This window comes from Syzygium oleosum, unplaced genomic scaffold (genome assembly GCF_021117445.2).
Source record: "Syzygium oleosum isolate NSW1041296 unplaced genomic scaffold, Sole_v2.1 Sole_v2.13, whole genome shotgun sequence".
Classification (NCBI taxonomy): domain Eukaryota; kingdom Viridiplantae; phylum Streptophyta; class Magnoliopsida; order Myrtales; family Myrtaceae; genus Syzygium; species Syzygium oleosum.
The window spans coordinates 9,930,134-9,952,133 of NW_026607497.1; the positions used below are offsets into that span (position 1 = coordinate 9,930,134).

Here is a 22,000-nt window from a genome sequence, read left to right on the forward strand (position 1 = left end):
TCCGTTTGTTAAATTTTTTGATTATTGGCACAATTTTGCAAAAATTTGTTCCCAAAATCAGTTTTGAAGCAAAATCAAAAATAAAAATAAAAGTAGTTTCCTGGTTCTCGAAAAAAAAAATAAGAATCATTTTTTTTCTTTCTTTTTCTTTTTCTTCTACTTTTACTGGCCTATGGCCAGTCGCTGGCGACCACGAGGGTCCCCCTCGCCGGATCCCGCGAGGGTGGACCCTCGCGGCGACCCTTGCGCAGGACGGCAGCGATGAGGGCGACCCTCGCCCAAGTTGGTGAGGGCCGCCCTCGAGGCTGGCGGCCTGGGCGATGGGCCACCCTCGCCGGATCTGGTGAGGGCAGCGGCGAAAATCCAACCCTCGCCAGATCCGACGAGGGCGGCCCTCGCCCAGGCCGCCAGCCTCGAGGGCCACCCTCGCCGCTGCCGGCTTAGGCGAGGGCAACTCTCGCCCAAGCCGTGAGGGTCCAGCCCTCACCGGATTTGGCGAAGGCGGCCCTCACCCAGGCCTGTGGTCGGCGTGGGCTGCAACGCCCTCACCAGCAACCAGGCCATGGCCAAGATGGAGAGAAGAAAAATTAAAATATTTAAAAATATTAGTAATATGAAAAAATTTTGTGCCATTATTAAACGCATTTATGTTTTTTTACTATTCTAGGAATGGAAATTTTGGGCCGTTACCAAACGCCTTTAAATGCTTAGAATCAGTTTCTAGGCACATAATAAAAAAGAATCATTTCTGAGCAGAATCGGATTTCGAGCATAGAAATTTTGCCATGTGTACCCTAAGCTTTCCACAAAGGCAAAACAAAAGGTTGGTTTTCGTTCAATGCAACAAAAGTGAGATTTTTTTTTCCTTAAGTTATTCCTAGCATGGAGAAAGTCACATATAACTAATTCTACTGGGGGAATTTATGGAACTGAAAGTATTCTCTTATTTAAATAACAGCCGCAACTGCATTAGAACCAACCAACTACAGCTGAAACTCCATTCTTTAGAGCCCAAAAGAAAGCATCATAGAAGTAGCCACTTAAGGCTGCGAATGGTAACCATTATGTTTCAGAAATCAATTTTTGGTCAGAAATTGATTTTTTCTATTTCTGTTTCTAGAGGAGTTCTGAGCAAAAAAATAAGTTTGATAACGACACAAAATTTATGTTCTAGAAACATAAATTTGTTTGATAATGACACAAATTTTCTCCTTCTTAAGTGGCCGGTGGGCGGCGGATAGTGGCGGGAGGAGGGTGGGCAGCGGTGGGAGACGGTGGCCGGCGGTGGGAGGTAGGTGGCAACGGGAGAAGGGAGGCTAGGGTGGGAGGCGGGTGGCGACAGGAGACTGTGGATGCTTCAACTGCCGGCAAGGAGAGAAGGGTAGGCGGCAGCAGGAGACGGTGGCCAACGGTGGGAGGCAAGCGACGGCGAGAGGAGGGCGGTTGGCAGCAGGAGACAGTGGCCAGTGGACGGCAGGCGGCGGCAGCCCACGGCGGGCGGCGGCTGGCGATGGGCAGCGGGTAGGCAATCGGTTAGTAGTAAGGGAAAGCGATGAGAAGATCAAAAAAATTTTGTTTCTCATTTCTGTTCCAGAAATAGAAAAGCAAAAAATTTTAATTTCTGATTTCTGTTCCAAACCTATTTCTGGAATAAAAATTTGTTCTAAAAATAGAAATTGAAATTACATTATCAAATAGATTTCTATTTCAAATCTATTTCTGAAATAAAAATGAAAAAATAAAATAGTTATTATTCGCAGCTTAAATGGCCACAAAAAGAAACTGGCCCAAGAAAGGACCATTTTGAATAAAGTTAATTATGTGTTTTTTTCTTCCGTGCAGGCTTCAAGTCTCACAGAGAGAGAGAGAGAGAGAGAGAGACCCGGTCTCTGTCCAATCCAAAGTGAGCGCGCGGGGTTCGGTTCATCTCGCATTCGATAGTGACGTATTTGTTCAAAGTCAAAGACTCCAGTTGCCGACTCCTCACCACCTTTGGGATAATACGCCAACCCTCCTTTTTTTTTCCAACTTACATATATTATCATCTTTGATTTTGACGTTTTATTTTTTTAGTAATTTACAAATAAAATAATCACTAAGATGCCTTTTTGCCCTTGTGATATTTCCTTCTTTTTATTTGGGTTTATTAATTAGGAGCGTGCCAATTCCAAAGAGAATTTTTTTTTTAATTTGGGTTGGATTGGATAGAGCTAAGCCGGGCGAATGACTCATCTAAGTTAGAATTCCTTAAACTTATTCTAACTATTTATGTGCTTGCGCGCTCTGCTTCGGCTCTTAAGTAGATTATATTTCAAAGTGAACATAAATTGATTAGGAGCTGATGCCGCTCTCACGATAAGGTCATGACAAACTGAAGCCAATTATTAGGAGTGTTTTGTATGTCTTGTTCGAAGAACCGGATGCCTGAGCTAAACTTGGCGTAGTATGATCGATTGTAAGGATACTATTCGCCATACTGTATTTAGAAATAATCGTTAAAAGGAATGCTGGCTTAGTATTCTCAGCTCATCAGATGTCACACGAGCTATTCGGCAGAAAATGTCAGCCCGTGACAAATGCACCATGGTCAGCGACTTTTTACCTCGACTTTCGATTTAAGAGGCCGATTGATACACATTTATGAAATGAGGAGTATTTGAGACAAAGGAGTATTTGGCGGAAGGAGCTTCTGTGTACGAGTAAAGGTCCGATCATTTACGTACAAGCAGCAGGTCAAAAGCTTAATTGTTGTGAGTCATATACAATAAATGTAGGGTAGACCTCATTTTAGTAAATCTTTGTTTTCAAAAATAAAATGAAATTCTTGTATGATAAAATTATTTCAATATGTCAGTGACCGCATACCAAGCCTCCTAATTCCCTTTTAATCTTTATCTTCTATAAAAGGAGAGAATACCATTTATGTGTTTTACGCTCGAGAGATGTCGAGGTCCTTCCGCCAAATACTCCTATGTCGAGGCCTCTCTCCAACGGTGGACAAGGATTGGCAACCCTCATCATTGCTCTGACGGTGGTCGAGGATCCTTGCCAGAGTTGGCAGTGGTCGTTGCTACTGAGCTGCTTTTTTTTTTTTCCTTTTCTTTTTCTAATTTTCAATTTTAAAAAATTATTTTTTTTCTTTTTAAAACTTCGTCTTTTTAATTATATATTTCTTGTTTTTTGTTTTTCTAAGTGTGTAAATTAGCCCTTATTTGGTTTGATTAATCTTCATTTTTATCGCACTTGTGAAAAGTAGATGTTTTTAGAAATAATATATTTTATTTTTAGGATTAATATCATGAAAAATCCCAAACTGGTACACCTGTGATAATTTTACCACGAACTAATTTTTTAACAACTAAAAACTCCAAACTTGTATACTCGTAATAAATTTACCCCGAACTATTTTTTTGACCATAAAAAACCCCACACTGGTATACTGGTAATAATTTTACCCCGAACTAATTTTTTTACTACAAAAAATCCCAAACTGGTATACTTGTGACAATTTTACCCAAAACTAATTTTTTGATCACTAAAAACCCCAAACTGGTATATTTGTGACAAATTTACCCTCCGTTAAATTCGATTAATATCACGAAAAATCACAAATTGATAAACTTGTTTGTTAAAACCCCAAACTGGTACACCTGTCAACCACTACATGTCATCAAACTTAGCAATTTGACAATAAAATTTAACGGAAACTAACGGATAATAAATTTATCAAATGCGTACCAGTTTGGGGTTTTTGGTGGTCAAAAAATTAATTTTGGGTAAAATTATCATATGTGCACAAATATGGGGTTTTTGATTGTCAAAAAAATAGTTCGAGGTAAAATTATCACATATATACCAATTTAGAATTTTTTATAGTGAAAAAGTTAATTCGGAGTAAAATTATCACAAATATATCAGTTTGGGATTTTTTGCGGTATTAACTCATTTTATTATGAATGAGTATTTTCCCTACACATGAAATACTCGACCACAAATGAAATATTACGAAACATAATTGAATTTTAATGGGAATATTGAATAAAAGGCGACCGGATCCAAGTCAAGATTCGATAGTGTTGGCCTGTAAGCTTCGTAGATCGGAGCAGATGTGTAAGCTTTTAAAGGGAAAACTACAGCTATATAGTCCATTCAAGAACCAGGTATACCGACAAAAAAAAAGCTACCGGTTCATATTAAAGCACAAATGACTATTACCCATGGCACCCTGAAGTCGACAAGGCAAGGCTAGTACAAGTACAATGTTCATTTGTATGCATATGTTCTTGCACTTTGCGGGAACTTAACTTGGTCAACTGATGCCTAGTGAACCGGTTCACGAGAGAGAGTGCGTTGCTCGTAACCTAGGCAAGACCCACCCACCTTTGCCTCACCGCCATCTTTACGCTTCTGTCCATAACCCACTATCGGATCCGACCTAAGCACCCGATTTCCCACATCAACTCGGCGAGCCAATCCACGAAACCGCCTATTCTTCAAACAATTTAAAGAGAAAAATTGCTAGAATTGGAGTCCGGATCGGGTATGGTCGCTAAGTGTGCATTGCATGTAATTGGGTCAATTTGGGTTGGACTATATTGAACCCGACCGAACCCACCCATTATGGTTGGTTAGAATATTAAGTAAGATACGGGAGTTTGCCTTATTCTTGCGAACCAAAGATTCTAAGTATAGAGATTTAGTTACGCTAAATTAATCTAATACCATTTTAGTTCCTCTTGTCTCCATAAAAACATTTGAATGTGATATTCATCAATTTTATTATTCAGTAGATCCTCTAACATGTGAAAGATGATTATGCATGGTGCTCAAGCAATAAAAATAAACAAGCAAGCAGTAATAAATACTGAGTAGATAAAATAAACAAATAACTAAGAAAATAAGGGCATGTTTGGTACCATTTATGTTTCTTTGTTTTACTGTTCTTTTGTTCCCCGAAATAGAAAAAGAACATAAATCTATTTATATACATCAGTTAATTTTTCTATTCCTCGGAATAGATCAGTGGCCAAGAAATAGATTTGGAACAGAAATAAAAAGTAAAAAAAAAATCTACTTTTTTGTTCCTAGGAAGAAAAAGAGAAATAATGTCATTTTAAAAAAATAAGCTGAGCGTAACCTAAACCCTAAAACCGTAAATCATACACCCTGAGCTCTAAGCCCCACACCCTAAACTATACACCCTACACCCAACACCCTAAACTCTACCCCTACACCCTAAATCCTATGCCCTAGACCCTATACTCTACACCCTATACCTTAAAGCTCATAAGGTCTATGCACCTGCTTATTGTAATGTTCAAAGATTCACCGTCAACCTTATCATATTGTGAGTTATGAACCAGTGAAACTCTTTGTTGCCATTTCCAGCCATCCATCTTTGACTAACTATTACGTTGGATTTTTTTGAGGCCATCTTAGAATATCTTGATCAGTTAAGTCCTTAGAAAAGTCCAATTTTATCCAAACATGAATTGTTAAGTCTCACTGATATTTTTATAATTAAATGAAAAAAATGGAAATAGAAATTTTTAAGGTCGTACCAAACGCATTTACGTTATATTTATATTCCGGAAATAGAAATTTTGTATAGTTATCAAATGTGTTCTTCTGCTCAGAAACTCATCCTGAGAATACTATTTCTAAACAAAAATTGTTCCCGAGAATATAAAATGTTTCCATGCGCACCCTAAAGAACCCGAGCTGCATCGGGCAACAATTAAACAAGGCCTAGTTATTAAAAGCCAAAATTGATTAGATAGCTACCGAGATTAATTAACTAATAAAACTAGTAAACACCAAATATAGTTGCCAAAATTAATTAACTAAATACTAAAACAAATTAAAAAATTGATCTAACTCCCTTTTATTTCTTTTTTTTAGTTTTAGCTTATTTTTTAAGTTAATTTAAATAAAATCTGTATCAAAAACTAGATTTTGACCAAAACGACGTCAATTTAGCCACGACATCGTTACGTAGGAGAGAGAAAATATTAAAAAAAAAAAAGAAGCCATGTCAGCATTTACCGTTAGCCAAATTGGACGGAGTTAACAGAAGAACTCGATTGCACCAATTTGATAAGTTTTAAGAATTGATTGCATTTTTTACAAGTATTAGGACTCAATTGCACTTTCATAACAAGTTTTAGGACTTAAGGTGAACATGTCCCTTCATTTTACTTCTTACAACTTAATATAAGCATAATTGATCTCCTAATAAAGTAGATATAACCTTGCAATTTTGTAAATAACGATAATTCAAAATAGGTCCCTGTTTAGTCTCTGAACTTGCAAGACATGTCCTATTGAGCACCAAATTTTATTTGTGTAATTGAGCCATTTATTTTTAGGGCTAACTCGGTTTCGATCGATTTTGGATTCAGTTCCAACCCTAGGACGGATAGGGTACCATATTCGAGGCTGATTCTACCTAAGAAAGGCTTTCACTCTCACCAAATTACTCAATCAAGGGTTAGTTTATAGTATTCGTAACGTGGATTATTTTCCTATCTAATGGATTATTTGACTATATTTGTTTTTCTTTGTTCCATGATATTCCCTAACTCTTATCTTTGAGAGTCATTTCTTATCTTTCCAGAAACGAGCCTCACATATAAAATTTAGGGGATCTCAACTAATGGAAAAAGATTGATTATAGATTAGTAAAATACGAGACAAGATTCGAATATGATACCTCCTCCTCTTATATCATATAAGATTTTGTGGAATTACTATGGACTCTTCTAAAAATTTAAATTGTTAGATGAAAGCGTTGTTTGATATTTAAATATTCTATCAATAGGTAGATCCAACAAATATAATGAATCGACTCATCTGAACAAGTTTGTTTTATGAACACGATAAGGCATATCACAATTCCTTGCTTTCAAGTCATCATATCAACCACTGACTTTCTATTTTGCTTCCTTATTATTTCTTTTAACAGAAGTCAAAAGTTGTTGGATCCACAATCGTTCAATTTGTTTAATTATTAAGAAGATTCATCTTCCCAGAGCTCAATTAGAGCATTCTCAGCTTTCTCTTCATACGTTGACTTGAGCGTCGGAGTCTCCAGAGAGTTTCCCCAAGAGACTTTTTTGAAGGATTCGAGGTCACTCAAGAAAGGAAGGTTGCAAGGATTGAAGCTGAATTTCTAGTTTCATCACCACCAGACAAGGGGAGCGGCCATACCAATGTATCCATCCTTGGAATGACCACCCCATTGCTTAGCGAAATACAAAATTGTGCAAAATAAGTTTAAGTGCAACCTTTATTTTCTTCCTCACAGTTCAACATAACATATTTTGAGGACATTTTATACATTTTAATATGATTTCTTTCTAATCGAAAATTTTTCAAACACAACCAAAGGAATCGCCATATTCTTTCCACCTCATTCATTCATAACAAGTAAACATAGTAATATCTATTCCAATCCATTCCTTCCTTTATCACACTTCTCTCTTATTCCGTTCCATCGTACCAAACGTAGAGTAAGCTCATTTATGTCTAGGGACCGGAAGATATTTTCAAACATCCTTTCTCGATGGTATCTAATTTTTAGCGCAATAGTGAGGTGGGATGGGATTAACTAGTCTTGATAATGGACATGGCGGTCCATGGGCGCATCCATGTCCGTCTCGAGTCATATAGGCACGATAACTTTATGAGGCGGGTTTGGAAAAGTGCATTTTGTGAGGAAATGCCCAACCCAGCCTGGTGGGGCAAGAGTCAAGCATGTCCCGGACCAAAGATATGTCTATGAAAGTTTTATGATGAGTGAGTTGGGCAAAATTTACGACGTAACCTTGCTTGGATCCGCCAAATGATCACCTCTATTATGCAAGGCTCTATAAGATGATTGATGGCAAAATTGGAAGGAATGCTAGCGGAAAATACATTTAGGACAAATGGTACACTTTCAGAATATATGTGGGTCAAAAAATATTTTAGGGTAAATATGTTAAAAGTGAAACTAATTTAGAATATTCTATCATGATAGTCCAATATAAAATTAAATATAAAACCACAAACAAGAGAGAGAAAAACCAAAATTATTTGATGTACGATCTTCATTTGATAATGCTTCTCTATTAGAGAAGATATTTTATATAAATGTCATACCGCATGTACAGTTACATAACGTGGCAATAACATGTTAATTAAAAGTGATTGACTCTAAAATTAAGTGTCACGTAAGATGAGATACATATCACAGGAGTCGTAAGATTGGACAATTGCAACATGTCAACCGTGCAATCGACATAAAAAAAAAATACTCTTTCTCGACATTGATTGAAATTGCGCTCCTGAATATCCATGTGTCACTGGCCGAATTCTCCCATACTCTTTTAAGCTAAAGAGTAGAGTTTTGTGACATTAGGGTGAAGAGTGAGTGATGCAAAAGGAATGATAAACTGGTTTGTGAGAGTTGTGTTAGGGTGTTTGTGCTAGGAATTCCAGAGTAGAATGAATATCATTTTAAAGGAACTCTAATGGTAGGGTTGGCCTTTCGTACACAAACTGATCGGAGCTGATGCCGCTCTTATGATGAAGCCATGACAGGCTAAAAACCAGTCGTTAGAAGTGTTTTGTATGCATCGTTCGAGAGACTGGATGTCCGAACTAGATTTGGCGTAGTGCGATCTATTGTGAGGATACTATTCGTCATTCTATTTTTAAAAATAATCGTTAAAAAGAAAGCTAGCTTGGTATTCTCGGCTTGCCAAATGTCACACAGGCTATTCGACGATCAAGAATCTGTTGGCACATGACACGATCAGCAACTTTTTACCTCGACGTTCGATTTAAAAGGCTGATTGATACACATCTATGAAATGAGGGGTATTTGAGACAAAGGAGTATTTGGCGGAAGGAGCTTCTGTGTACGGGTAAAGGTCCGGTCATTTACTTTCAAGCAACAGGTCAAAAGCTTATTTGTTGTGAATAGACCTCATTTTAGTAAATCTTTGTTTTCAAAAATAAAATGAAATTCTTGTGTAGTAAAATTATTTTAACGTGCCGGTGACTGCATACCAAGCCTCCTAATTCTCTTTTAATCTTTATCTTCTATAAAAGGAAGGAAAACCATCTATGTGTTTTACGTTCGAGGGATGCCGAGGTCCACACGAGATTTTAGATGAAGCAGTTTAAAATCTTACTCATAACCAAAAGTATAATTAGTATAACTTAATTTATTTTATGGTACACCACGTTGGTAAAAAATAAAGTGTGTAATTAGTATAACTTAATTTATTTTATGGTGCACCACGTTGGTAAAAAATAAAGCGAGTTACTTGTATGTAAAAATTACTTGCTCGTAGTAAACTTTACTTTGTCATGACAAATCTTATCATTTTTCGCAAGTAATTTCAAATAATAAAGAATCGTTGTACTAACCTTATTTGTTCATAGTAAACTTTATTTGCTCTATGTATACTTTTCATTGCAATTAATTACTTGAATTATCCTTTCTTAAAATCAATAATATTGGATCATTTTTATAAAAGTGCAGAAAAATGAGAGAGAGCGAGAGGTGGCTAAGTAGTGGTTGGGCTCTACCCACCACCATAAACCGCCGCTAGAGAGGCCCCTCTCCAACGGTGGACAAGGGTTGGCAACCCTTATCATTGCTTCGACAGTGGTCGAGGATTCCTGCTAGAGTCAGCGGTGTCCGCCACTATTGAGCTGTTTTTTTTTTTATAATTTTCAATTTTAAAAATATTTTTTTGGTTTTTTTTAACTTTTTCTTTTTAATTTTATTTCTCTTGTTTTTGGTTTTTCTTAGCGTGTAAATTAACCCTTATTTGGTTTGATTGATTAATCTTCATTTTTATCAGGGAAAATTTCAAATAAGAACTCGAAGTGGAGCCGTTTTCTAAGAAGATAACCCAAAGTTAATATTGTCTCAAATAAAAATCTTATTCAAAGTCAGGGGCATTTTCGTCCGAGCACTTTTTTCTTTATTTTTCTTTCTCTTTCTTCATTATCACTTTCTCTTTGTTTTGTTTTCTTCACTCTGTTTTTCTCCTTTTTCTTTCTTCATCGTGGTATGAAACAATGGACGATGCAGAAGGCGATCCTGTGAGCTCGTCCATGGCGGATCCCTACTGGAGGAAGCGCTTCAAAAGATCCTCTCACGGCCAGACACTTCCTAACCCGCCCAACCCCGTCACCAGGCGCAACGTCAGGCGGCGGCGGATTCAGCGATGATGATGACGACGACGACAAAGGGAATTACAGTATCCACCAAAACCCTAGTTGCAGCTATGATTATCAAAACGGTCATTGTAGCTTTAGTGGTAGCGGTAGTGGCGCACAGGGATATGTGAGGAAGCGTGGACAGGAGAATTTGGTCCCTGCTCATGATTGCGAGGCGAGGTTTCCGAATAAGCTCCATTTTGGAGCGACTTTGCCAAGTTCACGTTGCTGGAAGTGTGGGGAATGAACAGATGAAGGTGACGAAGAAGGAGGTGTGAGGAAGATGAAGAAAGAAAAAGGAGAAAAAAAGAAAACACAATAAAGAGAAAGTGAAAATGAAGAATGAAAAAGAAAAATAAAGAAAAAAGTGCTTAGACGAAAATGCCCCTGACTTTGAATATGATTTGGGGTTCGGATCCTCATTTGAGACTAAGGGTGCGTTTGTTTCAGGGAAAGTATTTTCTGAGAATCCGTTTTCCGGAGTTTTACCCGTTTTGTTCACCGAAAATGATTAGTCAACTGAAAACACTTTTCGATCAAGGAAAATATTCATGTATAAAATTAGAAAAGTAAATTTCTTAATCTAAGAAGGTGAAAATACTTTCCGGAATTGCTTTCCTTTATTTTTTTAATATTTTATTCTTTTCTTTCTTTTTTTTTTTTTATTTTTAAAAATAAAAACATTTAAAAATTAGAAATTTTTTTTGACTGAGATAAAATAATGGGATTGAAATTATTTTCCAAACATTTTTCAAATGAGATCCAAACACCATAAAATATTTTCCATTATATATCACCAAATAAAGTAAAACTAACTTTTTTCCTAAAAAAAAATTTTCTGGAAAATATTTTCCAAAAACGTTATATTTTCCGTAAAACAAACGCACTCTAAATTAGATACTTCAGGCCTTTAATTGAGATAATGTCTACTTTGAGTCATTTTTTAGAAAACCGTTTAACTGCAGGTTCTTATTTAGAATTTTCCCTGTTTTATCGCACTATTGAAAAGTAGATTTTTCTAAAAGTAATATATTTTATTATGAATGAGTATTTTCCCTACACATGAAATGCTGGACCACAAATGAAATATTGCGAAATATAATTGAATTTTAATGGGAATATTGAATAATCGGCGACCTGATCCAAGTCAAGATTCCATAGCGTTGGTCTGTAAGCTCCGTAGATCGGAGCAGATCCGTAAAGCTTGTTCTCTTCCTCGAGCGATCTTCCTGTCGTCCCCTGTCCGAACAAAGACCTGGTCTTTGAGCTTCTTCTCGAGCTTCTAACTCATGGATGTCTGCACTAATCACTCGTCTCTTCCACCTTCTAGATGGCCGAACGTCAGCCGCTACCAAGTCTTCCTCAGTTTCAGAGGAGGAGATGTTCGGAGCAACTTCCTTGGATGTCTCCACCAAAGCCTCACTGATTCAGGGATCGATGCATTTATCGACCGCGAGGGGATTGAGATCGGAGAAGAGATCATGGAAAAGATCTTCCAAGTCATCAGGCAGTCGGAGATATGCATACCCATCTTCTCCAAAGATTTCGCTTCCAGTAGGAGTTGCCTGAAGGAGGTGGAGAAAATGGTGGAGTGTCGCGGGACAATCATGCCCATTTTCTACGACGTCACCCCTTCAGTGGTCGGCAAACAGCAGGAGAGTTATCAGCAGTCCTTCTGCAACCATGCGGCCCAGGGGGTGGAGTCAGCGACTATAAACAAGTGGAAGGAGGCTCTGCAGAGTGTTTCAGGAAAACGAGGATGGGAATTGGAGAAATTCCAGCACGGGTAATTTGAAATCAAGATTTCGATGCTTTTCTACTTCCCCAACACTAGTGATCTAGTAAACGACTATTTGTTCCTTTTCACATCTTCCTCTTTCCTTCTTTTCCCGTTTGGCAGGGATCCTGAACTCATAAAGGAGGTCGTTTTGACGATCCGCCGGCTGTTGAGGAAGGATGAGTTAGATGTGACAGAACATTTAGTGGGAATGGATCACCATGTGCAAGAGATGATGAGAAAACTTGGTGTTCACTATGAAAATGGACGAGTGGTTGAAGGGCAAATGCTGACGGGAAAATGTGTGGTTGAGATATCGGGCCTTTCAGGGATCGGTAAGTCGACTCTTGCAAAGATTGTCTACAACAAAATCCATCATCTCTTTGAAGGATGCTGCAGCTTCCTTAACGATGTCCATGGAAAGTTTGAGGAAAGGAGGCTCCTATCTCTCCAAGAAGATTTAATTAGTGACCTCCAAAAGAAAAGATGTACACTCAAATCTTCTGCCGAAGGTACCGCATTTATCAAGTACAAATTTAGAAATCTGAGGGTTCTCATTGTCCTTGACGATGTTAGTGATTTTGAGCAAATCGATTCGTTAGCCAGAGATCCAAGTTGGTTTGGCCCAGGAAGTAGGATCATCATTATCTCCATGAGAAGCAATCTTGTTGACAGATATAGTCAGGTGCCGGTTGAAAACTATGAATCTCCAGAAACTGCTCGTCTAAGTGTGCTTGAAACTGGAAGCCAGAGGCCTGACGCCTCCAGAAGAAGCAGTGTTGTCAAAATTTGTGATGACATCATCGTTGAAAAATACGAGCTGAAGCAAATGAATGATGGACATGCTTTTCAACTGTTCTGTAAGTATGCTCTTAGAGGAAAACCTCTTCCAGAGGAATTCTCCTCTTTGGCAGAGGACATTAGTTTGGCTACTGAAGGGCTTCCTTCTGTTATTCAGGTTGTTGGTTCATCTTTATATGGAAAGCCCATAAAGTTTTGGGAGGAGGCATTGGATAGATTGAAGCGAGAGCCTTTCAATAAGGAAGTCAAAAGAATTTTGAAGAGGAGATATAAAGCTTTAGAGGACAATGCCCAACAGATATTTCTCGATACAGCATGTTTTTTTATGGGAAAGGACAAGACAATACCATGTTACATGTGGGAAGCTTGTAAATATGATCCTTATAGAGGAGTTGACGAACTTCATAACATGTCTTTGGTAAAAACCAGAGAAAATAATGAATTGTGGATGAATAATCAACTAAAAGTCCTTGGGAGGGAGATTGTCAAGGAGGAAAATCCAAGGAAACCTTTCAAGCGTAGCAGGCTATGGAATCGGGAGGATATTGAACGAGTATTGAATGAAAGGAAGGTATATTTTGAAGACAAGAAAATCTCTTTTATAGTTTGAATTAGAGTACTTCTTTTGATTACATAATTCTGTTTTCAGAGATGATTGTGAATGCACTTCTATTTCACTTTCTCCTTTTACCATTTTTCCACGATTGGCAGGTCGATGCTGTTGAAGCCCTTGGTGCCACGTTCGACAACTCCCGTTCATTACCTGAACGCAGATTTTTTCGTAATTTCTCGAATCTTAGGTATCTTAGAATGAACCACGCTATTATTAAAGGAAATAAGCAGAGTGCAAAGAACTCCAGAGAGGATCTTTTCCTTCCACGATTAAAGTGGCTTGAATGGCAATGGTGCCACAATATCTCCAGTCTACTTGCCTTAGATCTGTCAGACATGGTCGTTCTTGATCTGTCTTGGAGTACCTCCAGAACTTGGCGGTGCTGGAGACAAATTATGAAGGTATGATGGCATAAATGTGCATTTTTTTGCTTCATATTTGACGATACCCTGTTGTAAACAAGGCTTTTATATTTTCTTGTTTTGCAGAAGGCCAAAAACTTGAAAGTTTTGATCCTTAAACATTGTGGTTGGCTAGCTGAATCTCCAGTTTCCCATGCACCCACAAACTTAGAGAGACTAAACCTGGAATATTGTGCTACATTACCGGGTGTTGGCAGATCTATTAGCAAGCTAAGGAACTTAGTTTCTTTGAATATCAAGTTCTGTAGCTTTGTGCAAGAGTTGCCAGAAGATATAGCTTCCTTGGTAGCTTTGAAAGAGCTTTACATCGATGGAACTTCCATTAAAGCCATTGATTTCCCTGAGGGTTCATATGGGAAGCTTGAAATTCTGAGTGCTTGCAATTGTAAATCCTTGTCTCTATCCGATTCAATTGGTAACTTGAAATCTCTTTCATACCTAGCATTGGACGACACTGAACTGAGTGAGCTCCCTTGTTCTATCGGATTGCTGGAGAATTTACAGACACTATCACTGAGAAACTGCAGGAGCTTGTGGAAATTGCCAGATTCCATCGGAAGCCTCGGGGAGCTGCAAGTCATGGATCTTTCAGATGCCGTAGTTGACAAACTACCTTCATCTGTCAAGGATTTGAGAAACTTGAAAGTATTAAAGACGCCTCGCACTTTTATAAGAGAATTTCCTGGAGGCATTAAGAATCTAGAGAGGTTAGAAGAGATAGATTTCTCAGGCTGCAAAAGTTTGACAGGGGAATGTGACATTACGGGATTAGCCTCTCTGAGGGTCTTACTTCTAGTATATACTGATATTTCTCAGCTGATTGTGACTGTTCGTGGATACTCTAATCTCCAAAACCTCAGATTAGATGACGGTGTTCTCATCTTGAAAGTTGAAACTACTAAACGGGCACGGCATCAGTTCAACGGATGTGAGACTGCGACCCAGTTCCAGGCTGATGGACATCACATCAGCATGACGATGATGAGTCAGACATTGAAGCAAGGTGGCGGTCAGACAGAAGCAAGAAAGTTATTGGTGGATGAGGTTTGGCTACAAAGTAAGTTAGCGCTCCAATCCCTTTAACTCATATTTGTAACTGATCATGCATGTCAACTGATCTTCCTGCAATAAGGGCTATTAGGGGAATAAATAAAAATTTTCGCTTCTGTTCTGAATTTTCAATTTACATTTTTCTTTCTTTGCTTTGGCCATCACACTCGCACACTTTTTATTGTCTCGTGTGTGTATGTCAATTTACGGCAATTTTGCGCGTACGTGTTAGTTTCTGTTTCACTCGGTGAAAGATTTCACAATTTGTTTGATTGCTCTCAAAGACAACTTCAAGGTTGTCAGAATGAGTTTTAGTTCCTTTGGTAACGAATGGGCCAATTTAAAAAGAAAAAAATAGAATTAGGCCCAAGAGACTCAAGCCCATCTCTCAGTTGAGGGAGTTCTAAACTTTATGTACAGAATGCAACTGAGTCCTATGGATTGATTCAAGTCCGAAATCTTCTTCAAAAAATGTAATCAAGTCATGTTGAGCACCACATTTATCATTGGACTGGAATATTAATGTTTGTTTTGATATTGTTGATCAAATGAGTAGTTTCTGAGATGTATAAAGTTTTGTTGAAGTGATATAACTAATTTTTTGATCTTGTACATTTTCTTATATACTAATTTTTCACAAATATGTTTCTGGTACCATTTATAAATATATATAGTGGATGTTCACTGTACTTAGAAAAGATTTGTACCACTTACTGAGTGGTGGATTACTCATACCATATATCTCAATTCTTTTTCAGGTTCCACAATTACCGGCGAATAGGACGAGAGCTTGTAGGAGTTGGATTTTGGTATAAATAGATATAGTTGTATCGTTGGGTTTAGTTTGTTAGTCACTGGAGATGTATACATTCTTTTGGGTGGAATTGTGAACTCTAATCTTATAACTAGCTTGCTATTTTGTCGGATATATAGATGAATATATATTGTGGTAACAAATTAATGCTGGTTGTATATAGGAGGCTGTGCCTTTTTGATTAGGAGGACGATCTTATCATTTCCCCTATACTTGAGATGTGACACCTTTCTCGATCCTCCATTGCTATAGGATTCTACTCTCCAATTTGCCAAAGTCAACTATTATCAAATTGCTTGCTTGTTTATGATTTTCGAATATCGGAAATTGACCACAAAAAGTTTGCTCGCTGAGTAGGAATTGCCCAGGTTAAAGAATATGAGTAGACAATAAATAAAAATAAACGGGGTGGGATTAGTAATAGGATGATGTGACTTAACCCACAATGTTTTCATTTTTTTATTCTTTTATGTTTTTATTTTGGTAGAGAGTTGGTGAATTAGTTTTTTTTTTCTTTTTGGTATTAGAGCTAATATGTGTTTTTAAGAATAGTTTTGTCTTAAAATAATCCTGGATCAATAGTAGAGAATAGTCTTTGTTTTGTTCTTTTTTAGTCAATTTTAGCGCTATAATTAAAGGTTCTAAATTCGACCATTCAACACAAAATCTTCAAAGGTATAATATGTGTGTGAATGTTGTTGCACTTAAATTACCAAAAAGTGGCAATTTGCTATTTCAAATAAACTTGAAAATGATTATATTTGTTTTCTATCAATGATTGATTTAATTTAACTAAATATGAAAATTCTATATGTAATTATCTGATTATAGATCGATATGCGTTAGGTCATTCAAAAGTGTAATTGTATTAAAGTTTGAGTTTACACGCAAAATAGAAAAGAAACTAACTTTCTGACGGTAGTATTACGGTCGATTTAACTAACAAGAGTTTAGTGTATTTTATTTTCAAACTTTTAAACGCAATTCCCTCCATGTGCTAGGCAAGGGACTTATCTCATCCAGCGATTTTTATTCCAATTACTTACATGCCCGCACGCTCCGTATGCGGCTCTTAAGTACATTATGTTTTAAAGTGAAATAATTAAGCTAAATTATGCAAAATTCTTCTGATTAGCAGTGGATTCATGTTGTTTAATGCAAAAATGATCCAAAAAGTCATAAATCTTTCGCAGTTTTGTCAATTTAGTCATAAACCTTTTAATTCTGCCAATTGAGTAATAAACATTTTCACACTTTGTCAATTGAGTCCATTCGGTCAATTTTGGCTAAAAATAGCTAACATGGATGCCGGCCATACCACGTAGGACTGCCGGCGCTGACGTGAACAATTTTTAATAATATTTTAATTTTTTTTCATTTATTTTTTTTCTTTTTTTTCTTTTTTTTTTCTTTTCTTCTTCCTTCTCTAGCCGGTCGCCAGAGACGAGGTCTAGCCTCTAGCGAAGCTCGCCTTCGGCCGGTTGTCCACCAACGGCCGACGACCAGCTAGAGGAGGAAGAAAGGAAGAAAAGAAAAGAAACATAAAAAGGAAAAAATAATAAATAAATAATTGAAAAATCATTAAAATATTATTAAAAATTGTCCACGTCAATAAATTTCGGCCAAAATTGGCTGAAGGGACTCAATTGTCAATAGGTGAAAATGTTTAAGACATGTTTATGACTGAATTGGTAAAAATACAATAAATGTAGGACTTTTCGGGCAATTTTCCTTGTTGTTTGATACATTGTGCTTAAAAGACAACTGGATGTTCAAATTTTTTAGTTGGCTAAAATTTTTGAAAAACATATGCGTTGCATGGACATGATGATCTAAGTTCATTATAATGTGACTTTTCCTTATTTCACCAGAAGAAGATTAAGAAAATCAGTCAATTAGCATGAATTTGGCCATGAATAAATATATATAATTTTGTCTATGAAATGCTTCCTGCAAATAAATAGCATGTCCTTGTATTGTTTCTCAACTTATATAGTTCTTGGAAGAGTACCAGAACCCTAGCTTTCATTTTTTATCCAGAATAATCACTTGGACCGTCCACGAAAACGAATTTTGCTGATGGCCGTTAGACGGGTTTCATAACTAGGTATCTCTGCACTACTCATTTAAGTTGAAAAATTCCCAGGATAATGCTGCTGCAGATTTGTTTTGATACATACGAATGCGGCTCATCGAGGAACCGCGAGTAATGGAGAGAGAGCGCAATCGAGCTTCAGTGGAGTAATGGCCGCATCAATCTTGATATTCTTGTCTCCTCATCAACCCAATCCTTCCTCTAAATACATATATGTTGCTGCAGAAAAGCTCATTAATCTTTATATTCGGTCTCTTCATCGTCATCCTCGTTGTTTTCTGCATGTCTGCATCCCTCCACATTCTCTTGGTCCTCTTCCGTTTCTTCACTCTCTTCTGCGTTTGTCTTCTCCACGGTTTCTTCACCACATTCAATGTGACGGGAGTAGGGCTGGCAGCACCTTTCCTCTTAGCGGACTTTGCTGGTGGCGTCCTCAAGTTCGGTTTCTGTCTGCTTACCCGTTGGCACGCTTCTCCTACGTAATTGTCTTTATCACTAGCTTCGTCCATTTCATGACCCGCATTGCGAGTAGCATTCTCTGCATTCTCATCAGCCATGAACTAGGGATGCTCTCTTCTCAAGTGAAGTTTGAGCTTTACTCATGAATATAAGCATTGTCACACGTCTCGTACGGACAAGCATAATGGCGGTCAGATGATGCCGACCCATAAGCTCTGCTGGAAGGCTTCGAAACTTAAGTAGCGATCTTCTCCGGAGGTGGCATGAAATTTTGGGCTAATTCAAAAAAAAAAACACAAACTTTAAGTCGAGTGACAATTCTGATCTCAATTTTTTTTATTTCATAAAAAATCACTAACTTTCACCCTTATCTCAAATTTCACATCCCGTTAACTCTCTATTTTAAGTGACCCTTGTTAGAAAAAAAAAATTTCTGGTCGTGAGCTTGGTGGATCTCGTCCATTGCGTCTCTCAACGAGTCGTGGTCCAGCGCTTCATATTACGACAAAAAGGCGGAGTCTAACCACAGAGAGATCTTTTTATTTGCTGGTGAAGTGAAGGAGACGATGAACAGTTTTATCGTTATTTTTCAAGCTATGGCTCAGAAAAGAAGATAATGAATAGTATTTGAAATCCAGTCAGCAAGCCACTTGAATTTATTGTTGAGGTGGAACAGACAAGTTGGAAATCAATGATTTTAAATTAAGGGAGGCTAGATTTGGGATTTAAGTGAACATTAGTGATTTTTTAGGAGACAAAAAATATTAAGGTCAGAATTGTCACTCGATCAAAAGTTTGTATTTTTTTTGGAATTAGGCCGTGTAATATTTGTCACCTCAACTCACAGATTCACCTACTATCCATGCGGATTCATGGCCAGCTAATTCCAGCTGCTTTACCTTGCAGCTTGCACAAATGTTTTCGTTTTTTTTTTAATTTCTTTTCTTTCCCAGCTTCACTCAGTATTTATTATCTTGCCCATCTCGCCCCTTGCTCGCCTTTTTTTATATTTCACCAAAATAATGGACCCATTAACTTCCATAAGTTCGACCGAAAAAAAAACTTCCATAAGAAATAAAGAGTATCTTTCTCAATTTCCTTGATAGGTACTAGCTGAAATTCGTAGTGAATATGCCTTATTGCTTTCCAAGTTTAATCAAATGATCCAATTTCTTAATTCAGCACATCCCATGAGCAATGCACATGCAATTTTCGGTTATGGCGAGTATTCAATGGGCTTGGCTGAAATTCATGCTCTCGCGGACTTAGTCCAATTAATTCTAATTAAGGTCAAAACCTCCCCACTAAAGTCAATCCAATTACAATGCAGTTTATGTGGGCTTATTACTATTAAATGATAATGCTTATAACATGCAAATTAATAATAGTTTTGTTTAGAAATTGGGATCAATCCCTAATTTTTTTATGCAATAAATTGCTAGCCAAAATTTAGATATCAACAGAGTCAGTCTTTTATCTTTTTATTGCTTGATTTGCCTCTACACATCTTTGTGTGTACCAGTGAAAGCGATATGCAAAGAAAATTCTGCAAAAGGAAGCAAGACCAACCCTTTCATGCTGAGATGCAATGTGGTTTTTAAGTTTGGGCAAGTTTTTGTCTTTTAGGCCGAGATTCACTCTAGAAAGTCTGGTATCACTGGGCGGGGAACCAACCCATCCAAGGAATAGATTAGAGGTGGCAATATGGGTCAGAAACCCATTTATTAACTCATTTTTAGTAGGCCCACTAGGTTGAATATGGATCACTTGAAATTTTAAAAACAGGTCAAATTGGGTTTGCAACATTAAAGCTCAAGTTTATATGGGTCGAATATGGGTTTGTAAACCCATATTCAACCCATGTAAGTTATTAACTTGTAGCCTTGTAGGGTAAATAGCTTAAGTGAATCATATTATCGTAACATGTCATTTGAAAAAAAAAATTATTTTTTTAAAATCGATTTTTTAATTTTCTTTTTCTTTTCTTTTCATTTTTTTCTTTTTCTTTTTTTCCTTTTCTTTTTTTTATTTTTCTGATTCCTAGCGACCGGCCATAGGCAAGTTTCGAGCTTGCCGGGCGAGCTCCAGCTCGTCTGAATCGGCGAGCTCGAGCTCGTCCGACGAGCTTCTCGCCAATTTGACCGAGCTCACTCGCAGCCGGCCGAAGAAGAAGGAAAAAAATTAAAAATTTCTTTTTAAAAAAAAGAAAAAGAAAATAAAGATATATAAAATTATTTAAAAATGATTTTTTTAAATTATAAATATTGTTCACTTATTTTATATTGCATTGAAGCATTTTAGCAATATAAATATTTTAAAAAATTTATAAGAAACAAGTTTTTTCCTAAATTGGATTTGATATTAAAGTCTTTTAAAATAAGAGTTGAGTCGGATCAGATATAGGTCATTAGATTTACACTTCATGAATATGGATCAAAACGGGTTGAATGGGTCAATATAGGTCGGACCATTTTTTACCCGACCGGACCCACTCGTTTGACACCCCTAGAATAGATCATCCTTAGTTCAAATTGAAACATTGACCGAAAACAAACATGCTAATGATCTACACAACAAAACACATGAGCTGTGGATAAAAGAACGCAGCTAGTGTAACTTGGATGTGTAGTCCCGGTTCGGGTTTCAAGCACAAATGAACTGGGGTGTAAACCGACCCATATGTATGATGTGGATCTAATAAACAAAACATTTATAAATGAAATGTTTCAATAAGAAAGTGGTGGTCATTCATGAGGTTAATTGCTTTTCTTCAGCAACTAATATGTACAATACGGTTAATTTCAACGACATAAAGCATAATTTCTATCGTTAATTTCCGACGACATGAGCATTTTCCATACAAATAATTGCAACAATTGTTGATGAGATACTCAAGAAAAGATATGAAGCTGAAACTGAAATACGTTTGGACTCAATATTGTTCATCTACTTTATTGCTAGAAAATTTATAGTTCGGAGATCATTGCCAATTCTTTTAAAATTTAAGTTGTTCAATGTATGTATGCTATAATGTTAAGTGTTTTGATAGATAAGTAGCGCTAACTTTATTCTTTGAGAAGTTAACAGATCCAACCAATTTGAATTTTTTGTACTTTTTATCTTGATGATGGCCCGAGGAGTACTAGGTACAATCCGACATTTGTACAGGTGAATCATTTCAAGAAGCCCAAACAATTATAATATCAGGGATAATTAGGCATTATTTTGCAATAGCTCCCAAATTTTAAAATGTCACAAATTTTTTCCCCTAAACTCTGATAATGTCGCACAATGGACCCCAAACTCTGAAAAGTTACAGGTTAACTCTTGAACTTTGATATTTGTCGCAACGGCTAATTTTTCTAGTCTACATAACTATCAAGTGTTATTTGAGATTGGATTAAATTATGTTTCTTGACAAACTCAGCTGAATTGTTGTTAACTTCATTAGTCATACATCCTTTCTTTTTTCTTAACTTCATTCACCATGTAGTAGTGATGATTCTAGACAAGAAAAAAAGCGCAAGTCCCTTTGTAGGGAACTTTTAATCTGCTATGCAGAGGGAAAAAAATTAGTGACAAAAACAAAAGCCAAAGCACAAGAGGATAATATGTAACTTCTCAAAATTTGGGGGGTGTTATCGTGCGACGTCGTCAAAGTTCAAAAAAGTAATTCCCGACTAATATGGACAATAAGGCAAATTTCCAACAACACAGAGCATTTCTCTATGGTTAATTTTCAATGACATGA

General features: G+C 37.0%; 1 protein-coding gene and 1 pseudogene across 1 annotated transcript; one reads left to right on the forward strand and one right to left on the reverse strand.

Annotated features, from left to right (window-relative positions):
* Window positions 1-22,000, reverse strand: part of LOC115692987 (disease resistance protein RUN1-like) — an 86,859-nt pseudogene that overhangs the window by 12,507 nt on the left and 52,352 nt on the right.
* LOC130139629 (disease resistance protein RUN1-like) lies at window positions 11,344-15,855 on the forward strand. The gene is made up of 5 exons (XM_056317009.1): window positions 11,344-12,004; window positions 12,119-13,367; window positions 13,508-13,810; window positions 13,898-14,888; window positions 15,640-15,855. Exons 1-5 carry the CDS (start codon window positions 11,508-11,510, stop codon window positions 15,660-15,662), a joined length of 3,063 nt encoding a protein of 1,020 aa, XP_056172984.1. The 5' UTR covers window positions 11,344-11,507; the 3' UTR covers window positions 15,663-15,855.

Bases quoted from the DNA above. Each gene is read 5' to 3' on its own strand.
- LOC130139629 (XM_056317009.1), top strand. From the start codon at position 11,508: ATGGATGTCTGCACTAATCACTCGTCTCTTCCACCTTCTAGATGGCCG. The intron at 12,005-12,118 runs GTAATTTGAAAT...CCCGTTTGGCAG, and splicing joins TTGGAGAAATTCCAGCACGG to GGATCCTGAACTCATAAAGG. The intron at 13,811-13,897 runs GTATGATGGCAT...CTTGTTTTGCAG, and splicing joins GCTGGAGACAAATTATGAAG to AAGGCCAAAAACTTGAAAGT.